A 24,401-nucleotide genomic window follows, 5' to 3' on the forward strand; every position below is an offset into this window, starting at 1 on the left:
CCTAGAAAATATCATGGGATGTAAGGTTCACTTATCAGATGCTTGACCAATGGAATAGCTGGATCCTCAATATCCTGAGATGTGTCACACTACTGAGGGGCACTCACAGGAAAAATATACAGGAGACATGCTAGCATGGTAATAGGAAAAATACAAAAGTGCATCAAAACAGGAAGTCCTCTTAAATAAAAAAGACTGCAACACTAAATTGAATTCTGCATCTTATAGTGTCATGGTTAACATGTGGTATCATTTTCAATCTAAGGGAATCTAAGGATTCTGGTTAATTATTTGTAGCATTTTTATCGCTGCTAGCTTTAATGAAAAGTTTTTTAGAAAAGGTTTGTCTCACATACATGATGAAATTACAGTAATTTTTTCCATTGGGGTAGTTGAAATCAGTTTTCTCTCTGGGATAGTATCAAGAGAGGTGTTGTCATTCTGTTTTAAATATGAGACTGCTCTATATTTTCATAAGACAGAGGATCAAGGATCATATCTACATGAAGAATGTAATATGCCTTTGGTTGTGGCACCTCTGAACAGCCACCATGTCTGAGTTTCCTCTCAACTCTCTTCCTTCATTTTTGACTGGTAACCTTTGTTTCCCATAATGTTTTCACCTCCACAGGTGGGGTAGAAAGTTCTTACAAAAACTCTATGTACTTTTCTGAAGCCTTTCTAAACAAAGCAAGTCCCTATGGTTTAAAGATCAAGATAAAATCCACAAAGTAATATTTCTCAGGAGGCTGAATGAACATGTTGAGTTTAGCATGTTCAGAATGAAAAATATCCCTGTCACAGTAAGGTTTTTTCAGATTCCCATTTGAAACCAGTGAAAAAGTTTTTAACGTCAATGCTAGGACACAAATAATAAGACATAATTCTTTCAACTGCTAATTATCAGCTGGATTCATAGTTCTGATGGAAAGCTCACATTTGAAATCAGAGAGTCTCTCTTTAGTGACTAACCTGTATTATATTGCTAGCCTCCACCATTATCTGATCATTATTATTATAGAATTTGATTATATTTTGATATATTGATAATATTTTAATTAATTTTTGCACTAAAACCTTGTAAACAAGAAATAGATTAATACAGTTTTTACTTAAGAGTAGCCCAATATACTCTGACTGAAAATATAGATCTCAGGGCTTTTAGAAGCATTTTTATCACCTTGTTAAATTCCTGCATAACTAGACTGTAGATTTCCCCCAATAATTCCACCATCAAGTCCAAAAATTCATGGTTGAACTAGAGCATGTCTTTTCAACATGCATCTAGTCATGATTCAATGCCTCCAAGTAATGGAGAATTTACAGCACACTTTATAGTAAACTGTTCCAATGGTTCATTACTCTCACTCCACCTTATTTCCAGCTCCAAATTTTGCTAAACTCAGCTTCTAACAACTGATCCTTATTATTTTTTCAAGATTAAAGAGCCATCTGCAATCAAACGTATGGAAGTCTAAAAACAAAACCCTTCAAAAATAAAACCAGCCCAAAACCTTCATATTTTGTGGAATGTCAGTGGATTTAGCAGAATTCTCTTGGTTATCAAGAAGAGAGTTTGTCTAATTTATTCTATTACAGTAACGGACACAACAAGAAGTTCTTTTGAGGTGCACAGGCACAGCTCAAAGCCCACTGAAATGAATTCAGATTTCTCCATGTGTTCAGCAGGATTTGCATTATGCTTGAAGAAGGAACATAAAATTGCATAGCCAAATATACTCTGAAGTAAGAATAATATAATATAAATAATATAATATGAAAACACTTTAAAAGGTGTGCCCAGTGTGCTAATCTCATGGCATGACACTTCCTAGTTAAAAAGATAAAAACTAATCAGTTTCAACAAAATAAATGAGGTGAAAGATGTGCAAATGTGGAGTCTAATACATTTTTACTTGAATGTTAAAAACTTTAAATTAGGTAAAGAGAGCAGAGGAAGGGAAGGACACTTCTGTAGCTCAAGAGCAATTTAATTTCCATTTCTATGGGCGTGTGTAGCAATGGCCTTGATTGTAACAGTAAGGGTGAAGGATTCAGTACAGAGTTTTGGTTATCTGTCACTTCTACTTAGTGTTCACGACTGTGGAGTTTATTTCTGTGAGAAACCAAAGTGAATGATGTCTTCTTAAATTCAAAAAATATTACATCATCAAAAAAATAGCAAAATCAAGAGGCCACCTTTGTGTTCCTCCTCAGCTAAACTCAGTTGGAGCCTAAGTTTTGATTTTACTACACATTTTAGAATCAAATAGTTGGAATTTTTATGGAAGAATCTGTGTTGTTTTGAAAGCAGAAGCCTGAAATGCTTAGACACCTGCTACTCAAATATGAGCATCTAGAGAGAACAAAAGAGAAAAAACATGCTTTTTTTTCATTTGCTTGAAAAAAGGACGCAAAACAAGACAAAGGAAGGACTATAGTAGCGGGTTTTTTTCCTGCTTTGGACATCAACAGTTTCTAGTCAGAAGTATCTCAGATCCTCACCTGTTTGTTCCTAGCTTTCTGCATTCTGGATCCTTTCCCTTGCAACCTCTGCAGTCACTATAGTGTGAACACTACCAGATGACTGACTTGACCAATAGGGTTTTCATGTAATCCAAATTTAGCCAACAGATCAACTACACTTTGGAACAACTAATAAAGTTTTGAAATTAGCACATTTTTTCAATTCAGGAGTGCCTTGGTAGGGTAGATGAATTGCCATCATCCTCTCCTGGCATTCTCTGCCTCAGAGCAAGTACTCTTCAGAAAACTACGGTTCATATGTGTGCATACTTTAGCAGCCATAAAAAGACAAAATAGGGAGGAAAAAAATGCAGAGGCAACTCCTGTGCAGGACGCAGGAAGTCACATCCTTGTTCTCAGCACAAATTCGAAGAAATGTTAACCCCCTTGAACTGGTACCATTGAGAACTGCCACAATAACCCGTATTGTTCTCCAGTAACCGCACTAACGGTAGTGGCACTCCATGGTCCATCAGGGCAGGAACAAGCCCTCAGGGAGCCTTCTGTCCATCTGACCTGGACCTGAACAGCTATGAGCAAGCACATTTCAATTGTAAAAAAGAGCTACAAAGTGAAACGAAGCTATATTTTATGTTGGCATTTATTTCAGTCTTTCTGGAGCCTATCTGTGCTACAGCAATGTGTGCCGTGGTAAATACTGGTCAAAAGAGATCAATTAAGCTTTGGGGCTTTACACCTTCACCAGACCTCAATGGCCTCTAGTTTTATTGCCTGCTCTCTGTCATTATTTGTGTGTGAGATAATAAAGCAAAAGTCTTCCTTAGGGAAATATATTGTAATCAGTTTCAGAGGTTTGACTATAACAGGGGCCAGTCTGAATTTCACAGTTTTTTTACAAGGCAAATTCAAAATCCCTTCAGTGGTTTGCAAAACATTCAGGTACCTTTAGTTAAAAATAACAAATACACAAGCGCATATGTGTCACCCAGAATGGTCCTTTGGCACTTCAGTGACATTTGTGTGTATTAGAGACTAGCACAATTGCATTTTCACCTACAGCTTAACAAATGAGAAAGTGGTTTCTGTCTGTGTCAGGCCAGAATCTGTTACAAAAGAAAGTAATAATCCTGTTTTCATCCTCTCAGATCTTCTTAAACACATAGGCATAAATTTTAAAGTCCACATACATTGTTTTACTGTATAATAACCCAGATGGCTTATAGGACAGTGTTACAGTTATTTGCTTGAATATTAATACCAGGAAAACCCACTGAAGATCAAGTTAAGAACAGACTTACATATTTTTCACAATGCTACTCGGAATTTAAATAAAAATGGAACCAACAGTATTATAATAATGCATGACAACTATAATGCACTTTAGATATTCTACCCTTTAATTCTTAAAAATGCTTTACCATGTGTGAAGTAAATTTGACAAACTGTTGAATGATCATTAAAATCTGTCATGAACTCTGCCTTAAAATGATCTCCAACATTTTTTCTCCTTTCTCTTTTAGAGGACACCTGTTTTTCTTTTAGATGATAACATTAGTTCTACAGAAATAATAAACTGAAGGGTGCTCCTGAAAAAACAAGGGGATTTTTCAGGTGAAGCACTGTTAGCAACAGAAATTATTATTCCTGTCCTCTCTACTTGAGTTCTATGGAGAACTCTTTTTCATGGGTATGCTTTTCCCCTCTTCCTTCATTTCAGAGGTATTTTGCTAGGGGAGGAGTATATCCTAAAACAGAATTGCAGTTTTGCCTATTGCAATGCAGTGCAGTTTCCTGATGTATTTCTCTTTTTTTTTTTTATGCTTAATGAAAAGTAATTTTCTTCAAACTTACAAGACAGAGTTCTGTTGTATAAATGGTACTTTACACAAAACGGTGGAAAGTACAGGCAAGATTAATTTTCTCCCTTTCCTTTGCCATATTTTGTCACCAGCTGAAATAAATTTAAGTTAAACAGGAAAAATACTCTGAGAGCAAACAAAAAGAGGTTTTTGTTGCCTTACAATGTTTAAGATCTGTTCTCTGGAATAATGCAGCAAACATCAATGGTAAAGGATTAGTGTATTGAAATAAAAAAATCCTGAGATCAGGCATAAATCTATCACAGCTGTGAAAGTGGAAAAATGTGACCACTCAGCATTGCTCTCCCAGGAAAAGACACAGTGGTTTCAAAAATAAATCGTGTTTTTGCTAAGGCAAGGTGGTCATCATTATCACAGGCTGAATCATCAAAAGGGCAAAGGCTACTGGAAACTTTCAAGGGATGCAGCTATTCAGGATTACCATCAGTGAGTAAAAAGTCCCGTTTCAGAGTAACCGGCACCTGGTGCTTCAGCCAAATTCATGTCCTGAGCACATCCCTCAGCAGTGAAGTGCAGATGAAACTCATGTGCAGAAAGGCGAGCAGTCATCTTCAGTGTGTGTGGCACTGAACAGAAAATGTTATGAAAGTTTTTCACTTTTTGTTTTCCCTTCCTCAAGAGCCTGCCCCAATAAATTGACGTTGCAGGGCATCTGAAGTGGGCAGATGAGGAAGTTCTTTGGAGAAAAGACGTCTCCTAAAACATAGTTGAGTCTTCTTAGTCGTGTTCTGGTTTTGTTTTATTATTCTTATTTCCTCTGGAAAAGTTCACTATCCTGTTATTTTATTGTAATAAAATAATTTCACCCTTCTGAGATCTTATTTCCTTTCTCTGCTTAACCCCAGGATTTTTGTAGAGTCTCAAAAACCTCTGAATCAGAAGTTTCCTAACCCAAACTGGGGAGTGCATTTAAGCTTCTTATTAAAAAAAAAAAAAAATTTTGGGGTTTTTTTTTTTTCTTTTGCAATAACACATTTCAACATACAGCTCTCATTCCAGCCATAGCAACCCAGCCCAAACGGAATGGGAGACTCACCATCAGCCTGAACAGAGATGATCTGAAGAATGAAGAAGACAGATCCCACACCCTGGAGAAAGGTGAGAGAGGATCTCTGAGAGCCTAGAGCCATTGCCCTGTTTGCAAAGCCCTCAGCCGCAGGAGGTTGGCTGCCGAGGCGTTTTCTCTCTCCTCCTCTGCACTTTCGCAGCGGGGTCTGCGGTGATGATTTCAAGGAGCACTTTCCCTCGGCAGGATCCTGCGTCTTGGGCTTGCACTGAAGGCGGGAGGGGTGGAAAAAGAAAGAGGGAGGGAGAGAGGAATCCTTGGCTTGGCTAGTGTGAATGGGAGGGGAAGGTGGGGGGGGGAGATGTCCAGCCAGCTGGGGTTGGGGAGAGGCTTTATCCAGTCCCGACTGCAGGGCAGTGCACACGGAGAGCCGGTGTGAAAAGTCACATTATCCTGCCGGTAAATACCTAATGGATCACGGTGGAAGAAATGTAAAAGCCGGGAGGGAGAGAAAAGGGGGGGAAAGGACAAGCGACGAGGAGAAGAAACCCCTGGATGAGAGGAGAAGGGCAGCTAGGTAGCTGGCACTGGCACGTGGTGAGTTTGTGGGCTTAGCTGTGCATCTCCAGAGGGACGCGTGCAGATGTGGGGAGTGTTTTCCTCTCTCCAACGTGAAATCAGCCAGCAGTGCCTTGCTGAGGTCAGTGGCTGCTGCAGCGAGAGTGATGGTCTTCAGGTAAAGGCTGAGGAAAAGTCCCAAATGGCGTGGGACTCTACCGGCCAAGCCTCCCTGAAGATCAGCATCAGGATGGGTTAATCTTGCTATTTCAGAATCCAGCTTCGGGACAGGCATGAGGAACCGAAGGTTGAAGCAGGGATCTGTCAGCTAGTCTTCTCCAGCACTCCTGGTCCAGATGACTGGTGCTGGTCAGCTTGGAACACTCTGAAAGCAGCTGATGAAGGGAATTTCCAGTTCCCACTAGCACTTACAGCACTGACATTTGTCCCTTATTCTCATTCGACTTATATCTGTCCCAACACAAGTCAAAAGAATTCCCCACAATAAGAGGAAACATGCTGGTGTTGATGCCAGGATTTATTTCGCTAAATATATAAACGGAATAGTTTTGTGTTGCTGTTGGAACTCAGCAGGGCTCAGAAATGTTGTTTTCATATTCCCATCCTATTTTGCTTTTATTTCAGCTTCTTAAAATTTTTCCCTTAGAAATTCGAAGCTGGGCAAAAATGCTCAGTCTGGCTAGAGACTGAGCCATCAGGAACAGAGGCCGTGGTCTCCTACAAGGCAAGGTGCTGGCAGGCAGTTGTAGGCATCTTCTGAGAAGGATGAACCTGCTTAATGTTGTTTTCTGTCTGACTGAGATGACTCAAGCTCAGGAACTCCTGTATATGATATTCAAGGAACCAAGTAACACCATAGTACTGGAAGCTTTAAAAATACCCACATTTGATGAATTTGAGCAGATAACACCTATCTGTTGACTTTTAAAGAAGTCTTCCTCCTTTTTGTGCCCATATCTAGCATGTGAATGTACACGCTGAAAACTCGCTTTGAATTTTCTGTTTATCTTGACAATAGGGATGGCAGCAGCTTATTATTGCATTGCCTTACCAGCCTAACTTGTAAGGAATACCTCCAAAATTAGAAGGATGGGAAGTTTCTTGCTCACTTAATCTTTAAGATAGGATAGTTGGCATAACAGAACCACAAAACTGCATTTCATTTCAATGGAAACTCTATGCTCTGTACAACAGGCATTAACATACAAAGTGACAGAAAGGGAAACAGAAAATTGTGACATTTGTTGAGTTTATGTTTCTTTTACGTGGCATAGCTAATGGCATAAAATGCAGTTTTAACCCTCTGATGCTCCAATAGTTCTACCTACCCCTACTCTAAAAATTAGAGGACACAAAAATATGAGAATATGTTGAATCTATACACTTTTAGTGAGTCAGCAAAGAGATTCCACAAAACTGAGTAAGCAATTACAGCAAGACACACAAACATTAACAGAAACCTGACATGACCACAGCAATAGCTCCAGATTTCCCTGACACTTGTCATAGGGATGATGACTTTGTGGGCCTTTGCTGTCCTCATGAGTTTGACCAAAGCAGTTGGAGGAGAGGACAGTATCTTCCGGTTTTCCATCTAAAATTCCAAAGGTCTGTTGGATTAGTTTTGCTATAATTGGCTCATTTCCTTTTGTTGATATATGTAAAGGCATGTTGCCACTCTGGCTCCTGTCTTGGAAAATTTCAGCTTGTGTTCTTGAGTAGAACATCTTACTGATTTTAAAGAATTACAAAATACCATAATATCTGTTCCTTTCTGAAAGCATAAACAATTCATAGAATGACCTGGCTTCTTCTTGCCATCCCATCTCAACTGTAAAGAAAGTCTGTAAATATGGAGAGGTAAGGACACTTACCAGTTATTAATTCCTGGAAGGTTAGTACTTCACTGCCAAACAGTTGTCCTTCCAGTCTAATATTTCTATCGGTAAAAATTCCTGCTCCTAGTGTATTTTGGAAGATTTACATAAAACTGAGCAGAGTAGGTTTTACACTTAAATGATATGCATTGTTTTGCATTGAAATCGACGTTAATCAAGAAAAAAAATCCCACTTTTAGAACCAAATCCTGCTTCTTGAAACCAAAAACTCAAAACAAAATCTGGAAGTTAAGATGGTTAGAAATGGATACAACCTCTTGCTCAGAAACAGGTATAACCTTTTGCTCAAAACCTCTGGCATTCATAGCACTGTAGTAACACACCAGTCAGACTATTCAGTGTATGAAATACAATGTATTATTACAGATTACAAAAGATTAATTGTATGTGCAGCTTTACATAAATCATAAATCATGCCTTCCTTGGGATCAGTGAAGGTGCCAACTGGGATATTTTATAAAACAGTGCTTCCCTATGTGTGAGCTTTTATTTAGGGAGAAAAGCATGTGAAAGCACTGTGTTATAAAGTATGTACATATACACATGAATGTACACACACAAAACACTTGTGTGCTGTGAAGCACACAATAATGGTTTGGACATCTAGTACCTGAGGAGCATCTGTATACATTTACATCTGGAATATGTCATTCAAGTTAGAGTGGCTTTTTAATACTGAATAAAATATCTGAAAGAAATACAAGTGAACAAAGACGCATTTGAAAACAGAAAAATGTGTATTTACTATAGAGATTATTGTATTTCATCTCTTCATATCTACTACTAGGAATATTTGCTTTCTGTCATTGAAAATTTATGTACTATAAACATTATAGATGTAAAGGCTCCAATTCTGCAAAGTCTAACACATACTCTTAAGCTTTTCCAAAATACAGACCTAGGATCCTAAGGTCTTGAGCAAACAGACATTCAGAAACATTTGCTATCTCAAGCCAAGCTGGGCAGATGTTGGCAGATTTGTTAAAATGTTGCAGCTGGCAAAGAAATTGATCTTTAAAGAATGATGGAAAGAAACAGGAAAGGTCACTTTTCATATCAGAATAAAGCACAATAGAAATAAAGTTTCTGTTAAGGTACCTCTTTCTGTCACTAAAGCATGAGATTCTGTTCATCATGTTTCTCTGCAAAATGCAATAGCTTTAGATGTTGACTGTCTGCATAATTTAGCTTGAAGAACTGAATTTAAATGGAATATAAGCTTTAGGTTTACTTATCATCCTAATTTTTTTTTTTTTAAGAAAGAGATCCACATTAATATATGAGTGAGGTGGTGACTAATTTGCTCTAAGCAGCATGATTATTAGAATTTATAATACAGCCTGGAATTTCTGAAGTACTATCTCAAGATGAAGTTGAAAGGAGATAAATACGAAATAAGTGAGGCATACAGCTTGCTACGTGCCTTACACTCAGCTACAGTGTCTACATAAAATGATGGCATTACTGAATAACTCCATAACTATTTGTGGTGATCCGTGCCCAGGTGTGAGTTACCATATCCAAACTTTCAGATACCAGTTGATATGTATAAATGCCATGAAATAACTGATTTCCTGCAGGTCAGACGTGCTGGCAACAGCTGTCCATAGAATGGTGAGAGCAGTGAAAACCAAAAGAACTTGGGTTGTGCAGCTTTGTAACACATCAACTTGAAAGTCTGCGCAACCTCTTCAGTCTCTCTCTCCACATATAAATGGAGATAACCAACTTCACGCACCATTCTGACATGCTTTTAGTAAATCAACAGAAATTTCTTCATAGATACTTTTGTAGTATCATATCACCATCATGACAGACGGCTGCTTTCCTGAAGTCTATAACTTGTGCTGCTGCTAGAAACAAGAAAAAGAATTATGGCTTGGCTTCCCAAGGACCTGTAAAGGGATCTTAAATACCTAATAGATGATATAGCATTACATACAAGCACTGCAATGACTGACATCTCCTAAAGGATATGGAGTCTGTGTGACCGAAAGGCAGGCAGGAAACCTTGGTAGTACTGTACACCTATTGTATGCATGGATAGTACACCTACTGTATACTGGGATCCAAACTTATTCTGCAGCTGTATCCAAGCTTCTAACCCCCAAAAAACCAACTGGAAAAGTGAGAGAAAAAAGAGGGAGAGAAAGATTTCTTTGTTTATAAATGTGAATTATTAAGCAACAGTAACACAGACAAACATTTTTCAGTGTCTGGCAGTCTGCAACAGTCTACTAGCTGCAGGGAACTTTTTATTTTATTTATTCAAAGTGTTTGCACCTAATTAAATGAAAAAGTAGAAATGTGCAGAACTACCTGAAAGTAATTCAGGGAGCTGACAAAAAATAAAAAGAAATTTAAAAAAAGTAAAAAGCATATTCCCCACTTTGTGGGTGGTGGGTCGCACACAGGGATCTGTGTCACGGTGCTGCTGACCCTGAGAAAGATTGTGATTCTTACACTTACATCATGTTATGTGGGGTCAGGTGTCGTCATGTGACAGGCCATGACCTTCATATAAATCATTGCCATGCAAACTGTAAAAATCACACTTCATTTCTTGGAGACTGAGCAGTCTCAAGAAAAGAATGAAGGTATCTAGCCAGAAAACAGCACCCACAATATTAGTGATATAAAATTAATTAATTTTTTCCTCTTTTTTTTTCTTTTTTGGTCAAACAGGACTAAACCAAACATCTGGCTGTTCTTGGTAGGTATTATTTGGCTGGGGGTAGTGTCATAATTTTTACTTTCTTCTTTTTTCAAATCTTTTAATCTTTTTTTAAAGTCTTTTAAATCTTTCTAGCAGCAGTCTAATGGGTGAAAATTATGTCGCAGCATAAAAAAGTACTCAAGTTTACCCAAACAGTTTCTATTTGGTTTTTGTGGGCATCTGTAAAAGTAGGGGTAGAGACAGAATCTAATATTTTGCCTAGATTTCCATCTTCAGCCTGCAGACAAACCACTCCCATTTCACTATTTCATCCTCTGTTTCTCACACCCTCTAACCTTTACCAGCTGATGTCTTCACTTAGACAGGAGAGAGCAATTGCATTCAAGGCTACCTGCATCTACCTAGTCTATAGCTGCTGAACGCCTACCACTGTGGGTGTGTGGCATGGCATGAGCAAGCCACATGGGATTTGACTCATCTTCTCACAGTTCCAGGGCAACAACCAGAATAAAGACAGTCTCTTTCTGGGGTCCCACTTATGCTGGGAGTCTCCTCCAAAGCAGAGTGTCCTCACCAGCACCTGTACCTACATCAGCAGGGTGCTGTGCTGCATCACCTGGACACTCAGGGTCACTGTGAACCAACCAACAACAGCTGAACTTCAGCATTTATCACAGAACCTCACACCTTCTCCATCCACTCCCTCTTTGAGTCCCTCCCACCACTCGTGAATTCCATTGCACGAAGACCCAGAAATGCTACAGGGCCAGTGACAGGAAGAATTTGGCCCCAGCAAATTTATAAGGTGCCACCTCTCTGGCACACAGCACGTGGCATGGAGTTACCTTCCTATGGCAGAATTGTGCTCCAGCATCTCAGCTTTGGTTTTCAAAGGGACACATCTAGTCCTTCCTTTTGAAAACAGACCCTGGCAAATACGGAAGAAGGAGATGTGCAGAAAGCTGAAAATGGCATCTCTCAGAGCTCCAAATGCTCACAGCCAGGGCTGTGGGGAACATACAAAGCCATGGTTGTAGTGTTTGTCATGCTTCCAGCATAGCAATTAATTTGTAATTTATTTTACCAGTTGCTCATATTTTGACTTCTGTGTCTCAGCCTCCTTCTCCAGCTATTTTCTTGAATTTAGTTAAACTGAATTCTAACCTATGTTCCCTGGACCTAAAGGCACCCTAATTTCTCATTAGGTGTTAGCTCTGCCCTCTAGTGCTGTATGTGGCACAGGGAGTGGGTGTTGTGTCACAGAGCCATGGCTCTGACATAAAGCCCAGATGGTGTTCAAAACCTGACTGGTCAAACGCTAAAAGGTCAAAAATTTACATATTGACTAAACTAACTTGACATTTTTTGTGCCTCCTGGGAGTGGGTTACCAGGCTATTTGTAGTCTGTTTAAATAACAACAGATCTCTTAAATGCAGCCTGCCTAAACCCAAGCATTTTACATTACCAGCTAGTTCAACTAAAATCTATTTATTGCACGCTTACATGGCTCAACCTGTGGCTCTGATCCACCCCACAGGTTCTCAGCTTCTGGGGATGTGACCAAGTGCTGCTTTGAGCAAAGGCAACTGAGGAAGTTCTTCACCTCAGTGCCTGGAGTTCAGGGTCATGGTGGAAGGAGCAGTTAAGGCAAAGGGAGCGCAGAGCTCTACTGAACCAAAACGTTTTCATGGCAGGCTGTCACAGTAACCAGACATGGTATAGTCATAAAATATAATTGAGTTTTGGCCTAGAGTCTTTGCAATTTGCAAACCTTATGCAAGAACTTGTGATAGCGCTTTGCACTTAGACAGTAGTATTTTTAAGTAGAGTTTTATGCAAACTCTAAAGTGCTGTGTTTTTCTAATTCCACTTGGGGAAAAATGACATGGCTCAAACATGCTGTAGCAGTTAAGATAAAGATGCCATGTTTCCTGACTCAGCAGAACTGAGTAGAATGAGTTGAAAGAATGGCTGTTGATATCAATATTTGAAATGCCTTCCCTTCTTGCACAAGCCAAGCATGCTGATACTAAGGTCGCAGTAACTTTTTGATCAGACAATAAAGAAGAGGAGAAGGGCAAATACTGAAGAAGCTTTGATTCTTTCTTGTCATAGATGGTCATTCTTATTTGGGAAGCAAATAATCTTTCAGATTCCCTATTTTCTCTTCCTCCAGGTAGCATATAGAGCTTTCACACGAGGCCTCTTTCACACCTTTTCATGATCTCTCCAAGATATCCAGATACTTAAGGAGAGTGGAACTGAGCATCTGAAAATGTAAAGCTTCTGAGTGATATGTAAAGACTGTGAGAGCAGATCAGAAAAGCTCAGGCAGATGCAGATGGTACCAAGCAACTGTGGGAGTCTGGGGCACTGAACCATGGAGAAAAGGACAGGAAGAAAATTATCAAGGTCTTTAGCTCTTAGGCTAAGGAAAGCCTAATTCCTGTTTTCTAAATTCCTCCATCTCCATCTTTTCAGAAAATATGTTTATCAGATTCCTTTCAATCTTTTCTGTGTGTTTTTACATCTTTCCTCCAACTCTTCAGCTTTTGAGTCTCATGCTGACACTTAGCTCTTCTGGTGGTGTGTGTGGGTGTGTGGGCACCAGTGGGGTGGTAAGGGGCACATGTATCAAATACCTAACCAACTTAATCAGCGGACTTCCCTGCCATCAGTTTTACAAGGGTTGGGTTTCAGCATCTTGGGAACAGCATCTTTCATCTTCTCCCTTTCATAGCATGCTTCAGTTTGTGTCAAGGAAAATGGATACACAGCATTCAAATGCTATTCACACTGTCTGCCAAATACCATCCACAATACCTAAAGTTCACTACTTTTCCATCCTTGCAGTCGTTAGGAGCTGTCTAACAATTAAAACAATTAAACAACTGCTGAAGCAGACCCTACAAGCCATAATGGTGACAGTGGTTGGGCAAACAACATAATTTTTGTACCAAAATCTGTTCTTAAGAGTCTATGAGTTAATGTCAGCCCCTTGAACTGGTCAGCTCTTGCAAATGGCTTTGAGTTGAATAATGTGAGGAACTGTAATTGATGTGTCCACAAATGTCAGGCTACTAACATTGCAACCATTACTTTTTATTACCTACTACAAAAATAGTAGTGGATTATTATTAGCTAAAAACAAACAAACAAAAGCTGGAAAATATAAATATGTTGTTATACTAAATTTAAACTGACACCAAAACATGCATTTTTAGCAGTGGAAGTAGCCAGGATATTTTTGATATTAAAATATTTATTTTAAAAAGAAAATATGTATTCTCCCTCATTTGGTTAAAAGAAAAATAAATCAATGCTGTGTGTCCTCAAAGAATTGATCATTTGAGCTCCATAAGTAGAAGGAATTTTATAATAACTCAGTATTCCTAGGCCAGTCCAGAGGTTGAATATTGCTACTGAGATGATTAATTTTTTCTTTTTTAACATATAAATCACATATTTAATTTGCAAACAAAACTGAACCCTGCCCTGAAGTTGGGAACATCTGCAATTTGTAATTGTACAAAGAAGCTGGGAGAAGGGAATCAAAACAAAAGCTTTTTGTGTGTACGTGCATGCACACACGCACATGTGTGGGTGGGTGTGCTCGTGTGGGTGTATGAGAAAGAGGGAGGGAGAGAAAAAAGGAGAAATATTTCGCCTGATTCTTTATTTTTGCAACTCAGGACCTGGCAGTAGGTGATTTCCAGGCATGGATCTAATGTTGCAGACCTCATCATATGCTGATATCTCCAAAATTACATATCTGGCTAAGGCTTCCCACTTGGAGTACTTTGGTATTTTTTTCTTTGTGCCTCATGAGCATGTGATGTGTTTCAGTAAATGTATGAAAAAGACAATCTAAAGAATGAAATTAAGTTAGATTTAAAGTTCAATATTTGCAAAAAAAAAAAGTTATTGGATAAGAAGATTAAACAACAACTTATCTAATAAAATAGTTGAATAAATAAACCAGCATTTAATTATACAATAAATACTATCTAATTTCAGTAGCTGGGGTATTGCTGACCAAGTTACTCGACTAAAAGTCAGTTTTAAATCAGCAATGAATTATTCACTAATACACAGTGCCCAAAATAAGTCCTGTCTCAATCTAGTTTGGTCTTTAGTCATATCATATTTATCAAACCATCTTTTCTCTTTATCTGTCTGATCTTTTTTGGTCTTTTTTGGTCTATTTGTCGCCCTTGTGGAGCACAACCAGTACTTACAACTAAGCCAAGCAGTCTCAGTGGAAGAGAGATGAGGTATTCGAGTGAGAGCTTTGCATGTGAACACAATTGCAAATATTCTGTGCCTCCGTTGCAGGAGGGGGAAATTTATTTTTTCAGTGTTTCGACCTTCTTTTGTTGGTCAGAGTTGTACCACAATAGCAATCTCAGCTTCCCATCCAAGTCACAGAATCAGTGCTTCTTTGGTTATCCTTAAACTTCTCTGGTAATGTATTCAGCACTCAGTGAAAATATTTCCATCCAGGTAGACTGTACAAGGAATCTTCTTTGACTTTTGGCTTTGCATTTGAAATCGGGGAGGGGGGGTGTGTGTGGGTATTAATCTTGACATTTACCTGAGATTAAATATGGCTCACCAACTACAACAAAGCTAAATCCAACCTCCTGAACTAGATAACATTATTAATTACTCTTTGTTCCATAGGGACACGTGATACATGAAGTGGCTAAGCAGGGACTAAACATGACACATCTATTTCACAAGCTGTAAGAGAAGATGGTTATAAAGACAGCATGTTACAGCTAATGTTACAGAAATCTTGCAAATTCACTGACATGTTTAAAAGGAGATGGGAGGCACTTCAATGTACATTTTTGGGGCAGAGAGAGAAACATGAAAGAGTTTAATAAAAGAGAAAGAGCAATGAAAAGACAATTCTACCTCAAATGAGAGGGTTAGGAAGGCTACAGGAGACACGCTAGCAAAAATATACAGAAGAGTAAAAAGGGAAGAAATTCTAAAATAGAGAATAACCTTCTGCTTTGAAGAAATAGCCAGATTTCAGCGTGTTTTTCTCTTTTTTTTTTCAAATTTTCTGCAAGTTCCTTCAAATCTGTTACAAGTCAGGCTATGAAAAAGCAGAATGTGACAGCCCTCAGCAAAGTTATGTACCTACTAAAGAAAACAAATTTTGCAGATTTAATTTCAGAGTTAAGGATTTTAAGAGTGTCCCTCCAATCCAACACTCCTAAAGATCTCCAAATTTCAAGTTAACTTGGCCCTCTGGAAGAGAAATATATGCAGAACTATATGAGTGTGCAGCATTTAGAAGTTTGAAAATACCTGATCTCCAGCGGTACACCTGCTGCTGCCCATTTGCTTTTTCAGGGCCAATTCTTGGTTAAATCCTGGCACAACTTCAAATAATTAATTACAGATATGTAACTATTTATAGCCCTGATAGATTCCAGAGCCCCAAAGCAGCTGCCAGACTAAAGGATAGGTATATGCAGAATTTTGTTTGCTCTTTGTTTGCTTCATCTTGGTTTCCACCCTTGCTTTCCTTTCTCTTTTCTGTTTCATCTCAGTTGCTGCTTCTCCTTCCCTAACACTCTGTTCTCATGTTTTTATTCACACTAGCTTGTCCACTTTCTTCTTTTTCTGTCCTACCCTGGACTACAGCAAACAAAACAAAATATGAGGAGAACAAGATGAAGGATTTCATCTGTAGTAAGCTTATTGCACATCTTACACTTTTTGGTACGTGAAGCCTTAGCATGGGGCTAGGACTTGACTTGAGAAAGAGTAATTTTTATTTAGAAAAGAGAAAGCAGCTTTCTAGCACACATGGTTTCTGAGAAAACCTTATCTGAGTGTACCCTGAAGGCTAAAAAACCAAAGGCAAATAAAAGGAACCTCAAATTGATTATTTTTAAGACAGAAGGCAAATAAAAAGGAACTCCAAATTGATTATTTTTAAGCCACCCTCATCACGTATGATTTTGGAACACAGTGCTGGCAACACTGCAACAAAGGTTAAGCATAGGATTTGCCAAAAATCAGTCTGAGTTTTCTCCATACATTTGCTTCCTTTTCTACTCTTACCTTAAATCCTAGTGCAGGAATTTTTAGGACTAACTATTAAACTCTACTGGATGCAAAACAGCAGTGTGCACCCTGAAAACTGGTGAAAAGAAGAAGTGGCAATTGAAATAGGGAATAGAGGAATTTTGTGACTGTCATGCTTCCTCCTTTCTCAATTTCCAAATGAAGATGGGCTCTGAGTCTACTTCTGAAACCAACGCATTTTTCTGCGTCATTTCTAGGGCGGGTCCACCAGGCCACATGTCCTTTTGTGACCACGGAGAGCAAATAATGACAAAAATGGGTGGTAGTGTGACAACATCGGCAAGAGGTGAGCAGTATTTGTCCCCAGGTTCCCAGGAATGAGAAGGGAACATGCTAAGCCACAGCATCATCTTCCCCTTGGGTCTAAGGGTTATTTGGTCTCCCCCAATTTGCTTAGCTTTGCTTTCAACAGCCTTAATGATGTCTCATAGCTCAGCTTAAAAAACCTCTTCAAATGTGACCAGATCTTTGTGATGGATGAAAAAGTGTTTAACGCTCATTACCTTTGTATTTTTTTGTTTTGTTAGGAGAGGGAGCAGCAGCATCAAAAAAAATTACAGAAGTGCAATGGTGTTCCCAGTTCTCGGTTGTTTTCATCTGTTTGTGTAGACAAGGTGTCTGGCACCCAGGTCATGCTGGAAATACCCCATGCCATGCATACCCCTCTCTGTGCAGCTGCTACCTTATTTTTCAGTCTCTTCCAGTCACGAACTCATCTACTCCATTCTGAGCTGATACAAAGCTCAGAAATCAGGAATTGTGGAATCCATAAAGGAAATAGCATACAAAGAAGAAAAACAGCTATTTACAATTATAGCGACTGGGGTTTTTCCAAGAAATTCTGATTTTGTGTATTCCTCTGCCCACGGTGTTTCAGTTTCTGCGGTGGATAATTTGATGGATCTGAATTGGAATGACGTTCAACACCGGCAAGGCAGAAACAAACGCAGAAACCTTGGCAGCACTGCTGCTGGCTGTCTGCTGGTGGTGAGCATGTGGAGGATAATCAGCAGTGTAGTTCAGGACACGGTGAGTTAGGGCTCGGTTGCTGAGAGTGAGCCATGGAAGGGGTTGAGCAATTTCTGTCCAAACTGAAGCTAGTACAAGGATTTTGTGGGTGTATCACAGAGATGCCCGACGGCTGTAATTACATGTATGTCATGAGGCAGATGAGTGTCTCTTAAAGCCTCAGCAACCCTAGGAGATCACAGATTCAGGTTCACTTTTCCAGAAGATCATCAAGCTCTTTCTGCATATTAACATCACATCTTGTCTCTTTCCTGATCCTTCTTGCTATTTTGAAGTTTTCATGTTACTGAGTAAATGGGTATAATATAGGCTCTAAACTTACCCTGCTTCTTTCGGGAACTGCATAGGAAGATAAGGTTAAAATCGGCAGTAATATCCAAGGCTGAATGGTACATTTAGGAGCTGACAGAAAATGGCCTTTGAAGCAGCACCTTTTCAAGAGTCAAAGGGTCTCTCAGAGATACAGCCAAACTGTTAGAAAAATTCCTGACTGTAACGCTCATTTGTCCAGTTCATAAATCTGCCTCTCTATTCTTCAAAGTGCCAAAAGCTATCTAGCCAGACATCCAGCTTTTGTAAGACAGTCTAACAAGCTGTCTGGCTCAATTAGTTGAACTCTGACGGTGCTCCAGATTTTCAGTCAGCAGATCACTTTGTAAGGAAAATATCTCCTTGCAGACCCAGTTCCCTTCCGGTATTGGTAGCTTAACCTACAACATTACAGTTCTTAAACACTTTTTTTCAATGAACCACAAGAAAAAGCTTTGCAGTCCATCCACACACCACAGTTTCAAATCCTCAATTCCTCAGCCTTTTTTTCTTGGCCTTCTTCACTGTATATAGTAGAAGCAATATTTTCTATGGTCTGGTTGTGCATAACACAATGTGAAAAAAAAAAAAAGCTACATGTTTGGTTATGAGTGAGAAATTCTGAGTACAAAAGTACTATTTGGGGTTTCTCCAGCCTGAGCTCACTCTGTTCTTGGATAATCCTGTAACAGGCACAAATGTAAATGGCCCCACAGAAGTTGGATTCTATTACCAGGTTAGGCTGCATATGGTTATATCTAATTTCTGTTTCTATTATAACTTCTAGTAAAAAGCTGGTATGGCTCAGTTAAACAGAAGCAGTCCTTATAAAAGCACAGTTAGGACTTTTGATCAGTAAAGAGCAAAATAACTACTAGAATTACAGACTTTATGTGATGCCTCTTTCTAAAAAATGACACACTTAAGAAAGTAAACTTTTTTCCTAGCTGCCCAATTAACCTAATTCTTCAAATTTTACCCTTGACAGTCAGCATATACACAGAGAGATTCTCTTCCTCTCCAGGCAGAAAAGAGGCAGAGACATTTTCACCTTCCTGAGTTTTTACTGTTCATCACTAACGGCTTCAGTAACATTCCCACCAGTGGTCGCAAGAACCTGTCTGCTCTGGTGATCCACCACTAGCAATGCAGGCATCAGTAAAGCAGCCACACAGGCAAAACTTAAGGGTGAAAAATCCAATCAGAAACCTGAAAAACTGAAGATTCAAAATAAATTGTTCTCCATCGTTTCATGCACAGTTTCCCCTTTTTTAAACATTGACCATGCAAAGCTTATTCAAATATGTTCTATTTTTTGACTCAAAATGACAGTGATAAAATTCTCAGTCATGCAAAACACAAAGAAAAAAGGTAAATACACAGTAGGAATACAATGCTATTAGAGCACTTATGTTTTCAAGATTTACTACATTTCAGCAAGCAAATTCTGCAAAAATATGTAGATTCATTTTTGTCTGTGTTTATTTTTTGGATTTTGAACAACTTTTAGCAATACAAAATTAATCCAAATACGATGCTAGTTCTGTATAGTACATGGTTAACTTAATTCTGTACAAATTTTTCAGCTAAGGGCTTAAAGTATAAGACAACAACTTAGCATCCCGTATGAAGAAAATATCAGAGAAGAAAAGCTATTTTTAAACTAGCTGCATTGACTTCAACACACTTTAGAGCAGACCTTATTTTCATAAACTTCACAAGTTAATATGCTATTTTTATGAGAGATAATCAGCAAGATTATGTGGAAAGATGTTGGCAGAATTACACACACAGTAAAACAATTCTCAAAATACTAGTCATTATTTTCAATTATGTTTTCTATTTGATTATTAAAAGCCAATCTTGTTGACCCAGCAATATACACTTGGCTTTGCAGCCACTGTTGCTGCTTAGTAATGTCTTGGGAAATCCTATGCCTTTGAAACTCCATGCAAATCATCTAAAAGGAGCCAACATTAACACTCAGGCTGAATTAGAAAATAGAAAAATACACAAAGTGAGTTGCTTAAGGACAAAGTTGTCTCTAGCTAAAATTAAGCACTGATTCACAGTGACATTATGAAAACATTAAACTGTACATTAAAATTCCTAAACATCGCTGCTATTCACAACAGGCCAATGCAAACATTTGTTACTTCTCTGTCTGAGAGGGAATTTGTAAGTTAGGAAAATGATGTCAGTAAAAAAGAATTCAAAACTAATTTTATCTGATTGGCAAGTGAGTTCAAGTACTGAGATACTAAATAAATATTTGACAGCACCATTCCATAGTATAATTTATTTCACATATGCACTAAATTAAAAGGAAAGCTTTTCTAAACTGCAAGCAATTTCCAGGCAAACCACTAAGCAGGATGATGGTGATGGCTGCCATTGTGTCATGGTAGAGCACCTTCTTACCGTTGCAAAGGTTTTGCAGCAAACCAGGGTTTTGAGCAAATAATCAAAACCACAAGGCAGAGAACAGTACAGTAAGTAGGTCTGCTTTTGTCATGCTTGTGACAGGGAATTTAATTTTATACCACTGAGTGTTCCTGCTTATGAGGGAGGAGGAAACAATGCTGAATGCCTGACCTTGTGTTTGTGTCAGTAAGGCTATCGCCATTGAAAAGGAGTTCAGAGTTGTGCCTAGCAATGGGCATTGCTGGGAAAATTCATTCCAGCATGATAGGGGTGTTGTTAAGATCCTATTTAAACCTCTGATGTGTCTCAATGAGTGTGTGGAAATGTGTTATTCGTGCAATGACTAAAACTCATGGGCACATGATTGCACAGAGTGAGATGCAAGAGGTATGCAAGGGCTATTAGATGTAATGCCCAAACAGACCCAGAACTCAGAAATGCTTTCAAAGAGTATACCGAGACACAGCGTGTGCCATTTCTTGTTGAAATGGAAGTTGCAGAGGTGCTACATTTTTAGGTCCCTACAGTTTTGGAAAGGTAAGTCTGTTCAGTAGTTCCTTCCAAAGCAGATTTTCTATGAAAAGTTCTGTTATTTAAGATACAAGCAAAGAAGAAAGTGTCTCACTTCATTACAAGGACATAAAGCTGCATTTGTTATACTGTAATTATGGAGATAGATAATCAACCTGGTTTAGACCTTGCTGAAATGCTAGGGTCAAAGTTAGAACTGAAATTCCCCAAAATTGAGAGGCTATTGCACAGAATTTTTATTTAATCCCCCGTAGAGACAATAAATAGCTGCAAAGTTCAGCTGGTTTTTATCCCTGAGGACTTATCAAAGGCAAGGTTTATAAGTAATTATAAGAAAATATAGGTAACAAATGCAAGCCTTACCTCTATGTGAAATCATATGCTTTTAAAATGCTACAATATACATGTTACAACAATGTTTTGGATGTTAAACACAAAACAAAAAGTATTTGATACTAGTTTCACTTAGAAAACTGTTGTAATAAAATCTGTGCTTTTTCACCCTTTATAGAAAAAGCAGAGTCGTAGACATCTATTGTCAAAAAAACCCCAAAAGAAGCTAAATGCAAGTGCAAATTTGATTTATATTATGAGACTAAATGCAGAATTACTTTTTTTTATTACAGTACATTTTATGTTTTCTGCTTCTTCCTCTTCCATAACTTAGAGAAGCCTGGAATATCTACTCATTGTCCTACAGATCATGAAACCTCAACTAATATGTCATTAAAATAATTGAACTATTAAAAGATAAAAGAACTATTAAAAGGCAAATTAATACAGACAGTATTGAAGGTTCTACATTAATCTTTCCTCTCGATCTAACTATTTATATCATATGTGAATACACATGCTCTTCTCTTCTTGACGTACTTTCCACACAGGGTCTTTTTTCTAGAGAGTGCTAATACAGAAACATGCATTTGTTGTGAAGCTTCACTAATACAATACAGAGTCTGTATGGCACTTTGGCACTGTTCTGGATGAAAAGCATTACATGCACGTAAGCTGTGTCATTAAAAAAAACAATTTGGGAGATTAGAAAGAGTGAAAGCGAGAAAGAAAATGATGGTTCTGAAAGAGAATAATGGCGCTAGGAAGTCAAAATTTTACCTTCCTAGGCTTACATAATTACCAGTCCGAAGTAGCTATTCACTTTATTTACCCTTGTAAAATAAACACTCTTTGTGTGCTCATACGTTCTGTTGCATTTTGGAATTAATTGCAAATCATGTCTATTGAAACACCAGCGACAAATCATTTTCTAACAATGCGCAGGAGGAATCAAGAAGGTCGACTCGTAAATTAGTATTTATTCAGTTACCTACTAGCCTTGCTTCCAAACTTCAGAGATCTCAATATCTTCTTTCGTAACTTCTCCAGTTTTAAAACTTTTGGCCTAAATGTCCATACACAGATGCTATACGTGCAATTTTATGCCAAAAAAATTGGAAACAGATTGGATACAACTGCTCGGTTTGTAGATGTATTATTTCAAAATCTGTATTACTTTGAAATACAGGGAAAGTAGCAACTGTTAAATTTAATACTATCTCTGAGAATATGAATGTGTGGTATAAAGTTGTGGCATGCTGAATGACTATAGAATTTTTTTAGTAACACTTCAATTAAAAGGCTACTGTGAATGCCATATCATGTCAGCTTAAATTGGTGAAACTCAATTAAATACAATACAGTTAGCTCTGATTCTGACCACTCTTGAAGTGAGCTAAATCATGACACATCCTGATATCTGACTGTGTCAGGTGCTGGGCTAGAGCTGACTTGTTCTTTGGTTACTATAAAACTGATAGACAGTTTGGTTTTGACAGGAAATAACTTCAATAAAGGAAATGAAGGTTTGTCACCACAATAAGTTACTGTTTTCAATGTCATATTACTGAAAAATACATTTTTGGTAGGTGAAAAATTTTAACTTGGGATCTAAAAGCAATTTCACTGCTCTTCTTTCTCTGATTTTTAATCACATTGATTTTCTTCCAGCTTTTCCTTCCTTGTCAGTTCCTGTCATGACCCTAGTGCAGTGGTGTGTTGTCCATTAAACTGTACTAGTTTCTCTTCTGGCCTTTTTCTGAGCACAAGCTTCCATTTCCTGCTGATCTACATGATGCCTGGAGAATTGGTTTGTTTTGAAATGAGGTTGGTTTACCACTGTGTGTTGTAAATGCCACTCCAAACAGCGTAAACACATATGTTGGTTTGGCTTATCTGTGTCTTTCAAATCCTCTATGTTATGCTCCAGTAAATTTTACCACAGAACCTTTGCAATAGGCACATTCCACCCACCCAAAGCCTCTACAAATATTCTCATGCAAATGTCTTGCTTCTCAGTATAATTTTCTGAGTAATCTCTGAAGCTTGGTCATTCTTGCTGTCAAGTGTCATTTTCATCTGTAAAGGGTAAAAAGACAAGCAAAGAAAACCAAATATGTCTACAAAACCAAAAATTGATAAGGCAAGTGGAACAGTTGTTTGTTAGTGATTTCAGATTTGGAACGAGGGTTTGAAATGAAGATTCTCAGACTTTTCCTCATCTGAGGAAGATCAAACTGTGGGATTGAAGGGATTGCTGAGAGAAATTGTTAAGACAGTCAGTGTCTCACTCCTGCCTCACTGAACAAGGAACCTGTCCCTCTTCATTCATTGCAAAGGGAACTCAGACACCTTTTTTACAGAACCAACACAAACGACACATGTACTTCTATGTCATCCATTACACAAAAACTGCAGCTCATCTGGCAATATCTGCAGCCCTAGACTATCTTCACCTTTTCTGAGAAGAAACTCCCTTTGATTCACCCATCTGCCAGACATCTGGAACCTTCAGGCTCCAGGACCATGCCAACAGAAGATGTAAGTGGAAGAGGTAAAGCCAGAACAAAGTGTCATCCTCTTGTTTGGTGCACAGCTCTCTGGAAAATATTCTAGTGGTCCTGGGGGTAAGCAAGACAAGGCATCAGCCAGCAGCAAAGAAGGCCAACTGCATTCTGGGCTATATTAAAAGGATTACATCCAGTAGTTCCAGAGAAGTTATCATCTCCCTCTACTCAGTACTCACTAGACCACATCAGGAATAATGTCTAAAATTTTGGATCCCCAGTACAAGATATATTGGAGTAAGCTCAGTGAAAAGCCATCAAAATGGTTAAGGAGAGTTGGAGTGCTTGTCCTGAGGGGAGAGACTGAGGGACCACAGCTTGTTAAGCCTGGAGAAGAAAATTTTGGACCTAAGAGAAGACTGCCAGTGCCTGTTGGGAGGCTCTTGAGATAGAGCTAGATTCTTCACACAGTGGTACGTGAAGGGAGGACAAGAGACAACAGATATGAGATAAAAACAGGTTTTTACCAGATATTAAGAAACCCTATTTCTCTGTTAGGATAATCAGACAGTGGAACAGGTTGCCTAGAAAGAGTGTGTCCCCATCACTGGAGGTTTTAAAGACCAAACTGG

General features: G+C 38.5%; 1 protein-coding gene across 1 annotated transcript in view; it reads right to left on the reverse strand.

The window, feature by feature from the left end:
- The window catches only part of SUSD5 (sushi domain containing 5), a 42,252-nt gene extending 36,609 nt beyond the window's left edge, over positions 1–5,643 (reverse strand). Inside the window, exon 1 of the mRNA XM_064668984.1 lies at positions 5,404–5,643. Within this exon, the coding sequence (XP_064525054.1) occupies positions 5,404–5,497 (94 nt within the window). The 5' untranslated portion in view covers positions 5,498–5,643. The remainder of the gene's footprint in view (positions 1–5,403) is intronic.
- Between the last annotated feature and the right edge of the window lie 18,758 nt (positions 5,644–24,401).

Source organism: Pseudopipra pipra, chromosome 1, assembly GCF_036250125.1.
Source record: "Pseudopipra pipra isolate bDixPip1 chromosome 1, bDixPip1.hap1, whole genome shotgun sequence".
Lineage (NCBI taxonomy): Eukaryota > Metazoa > Chordata > Aves > Passeriformes > Pipridae > Pseudopipra > Pseudopipra pipra.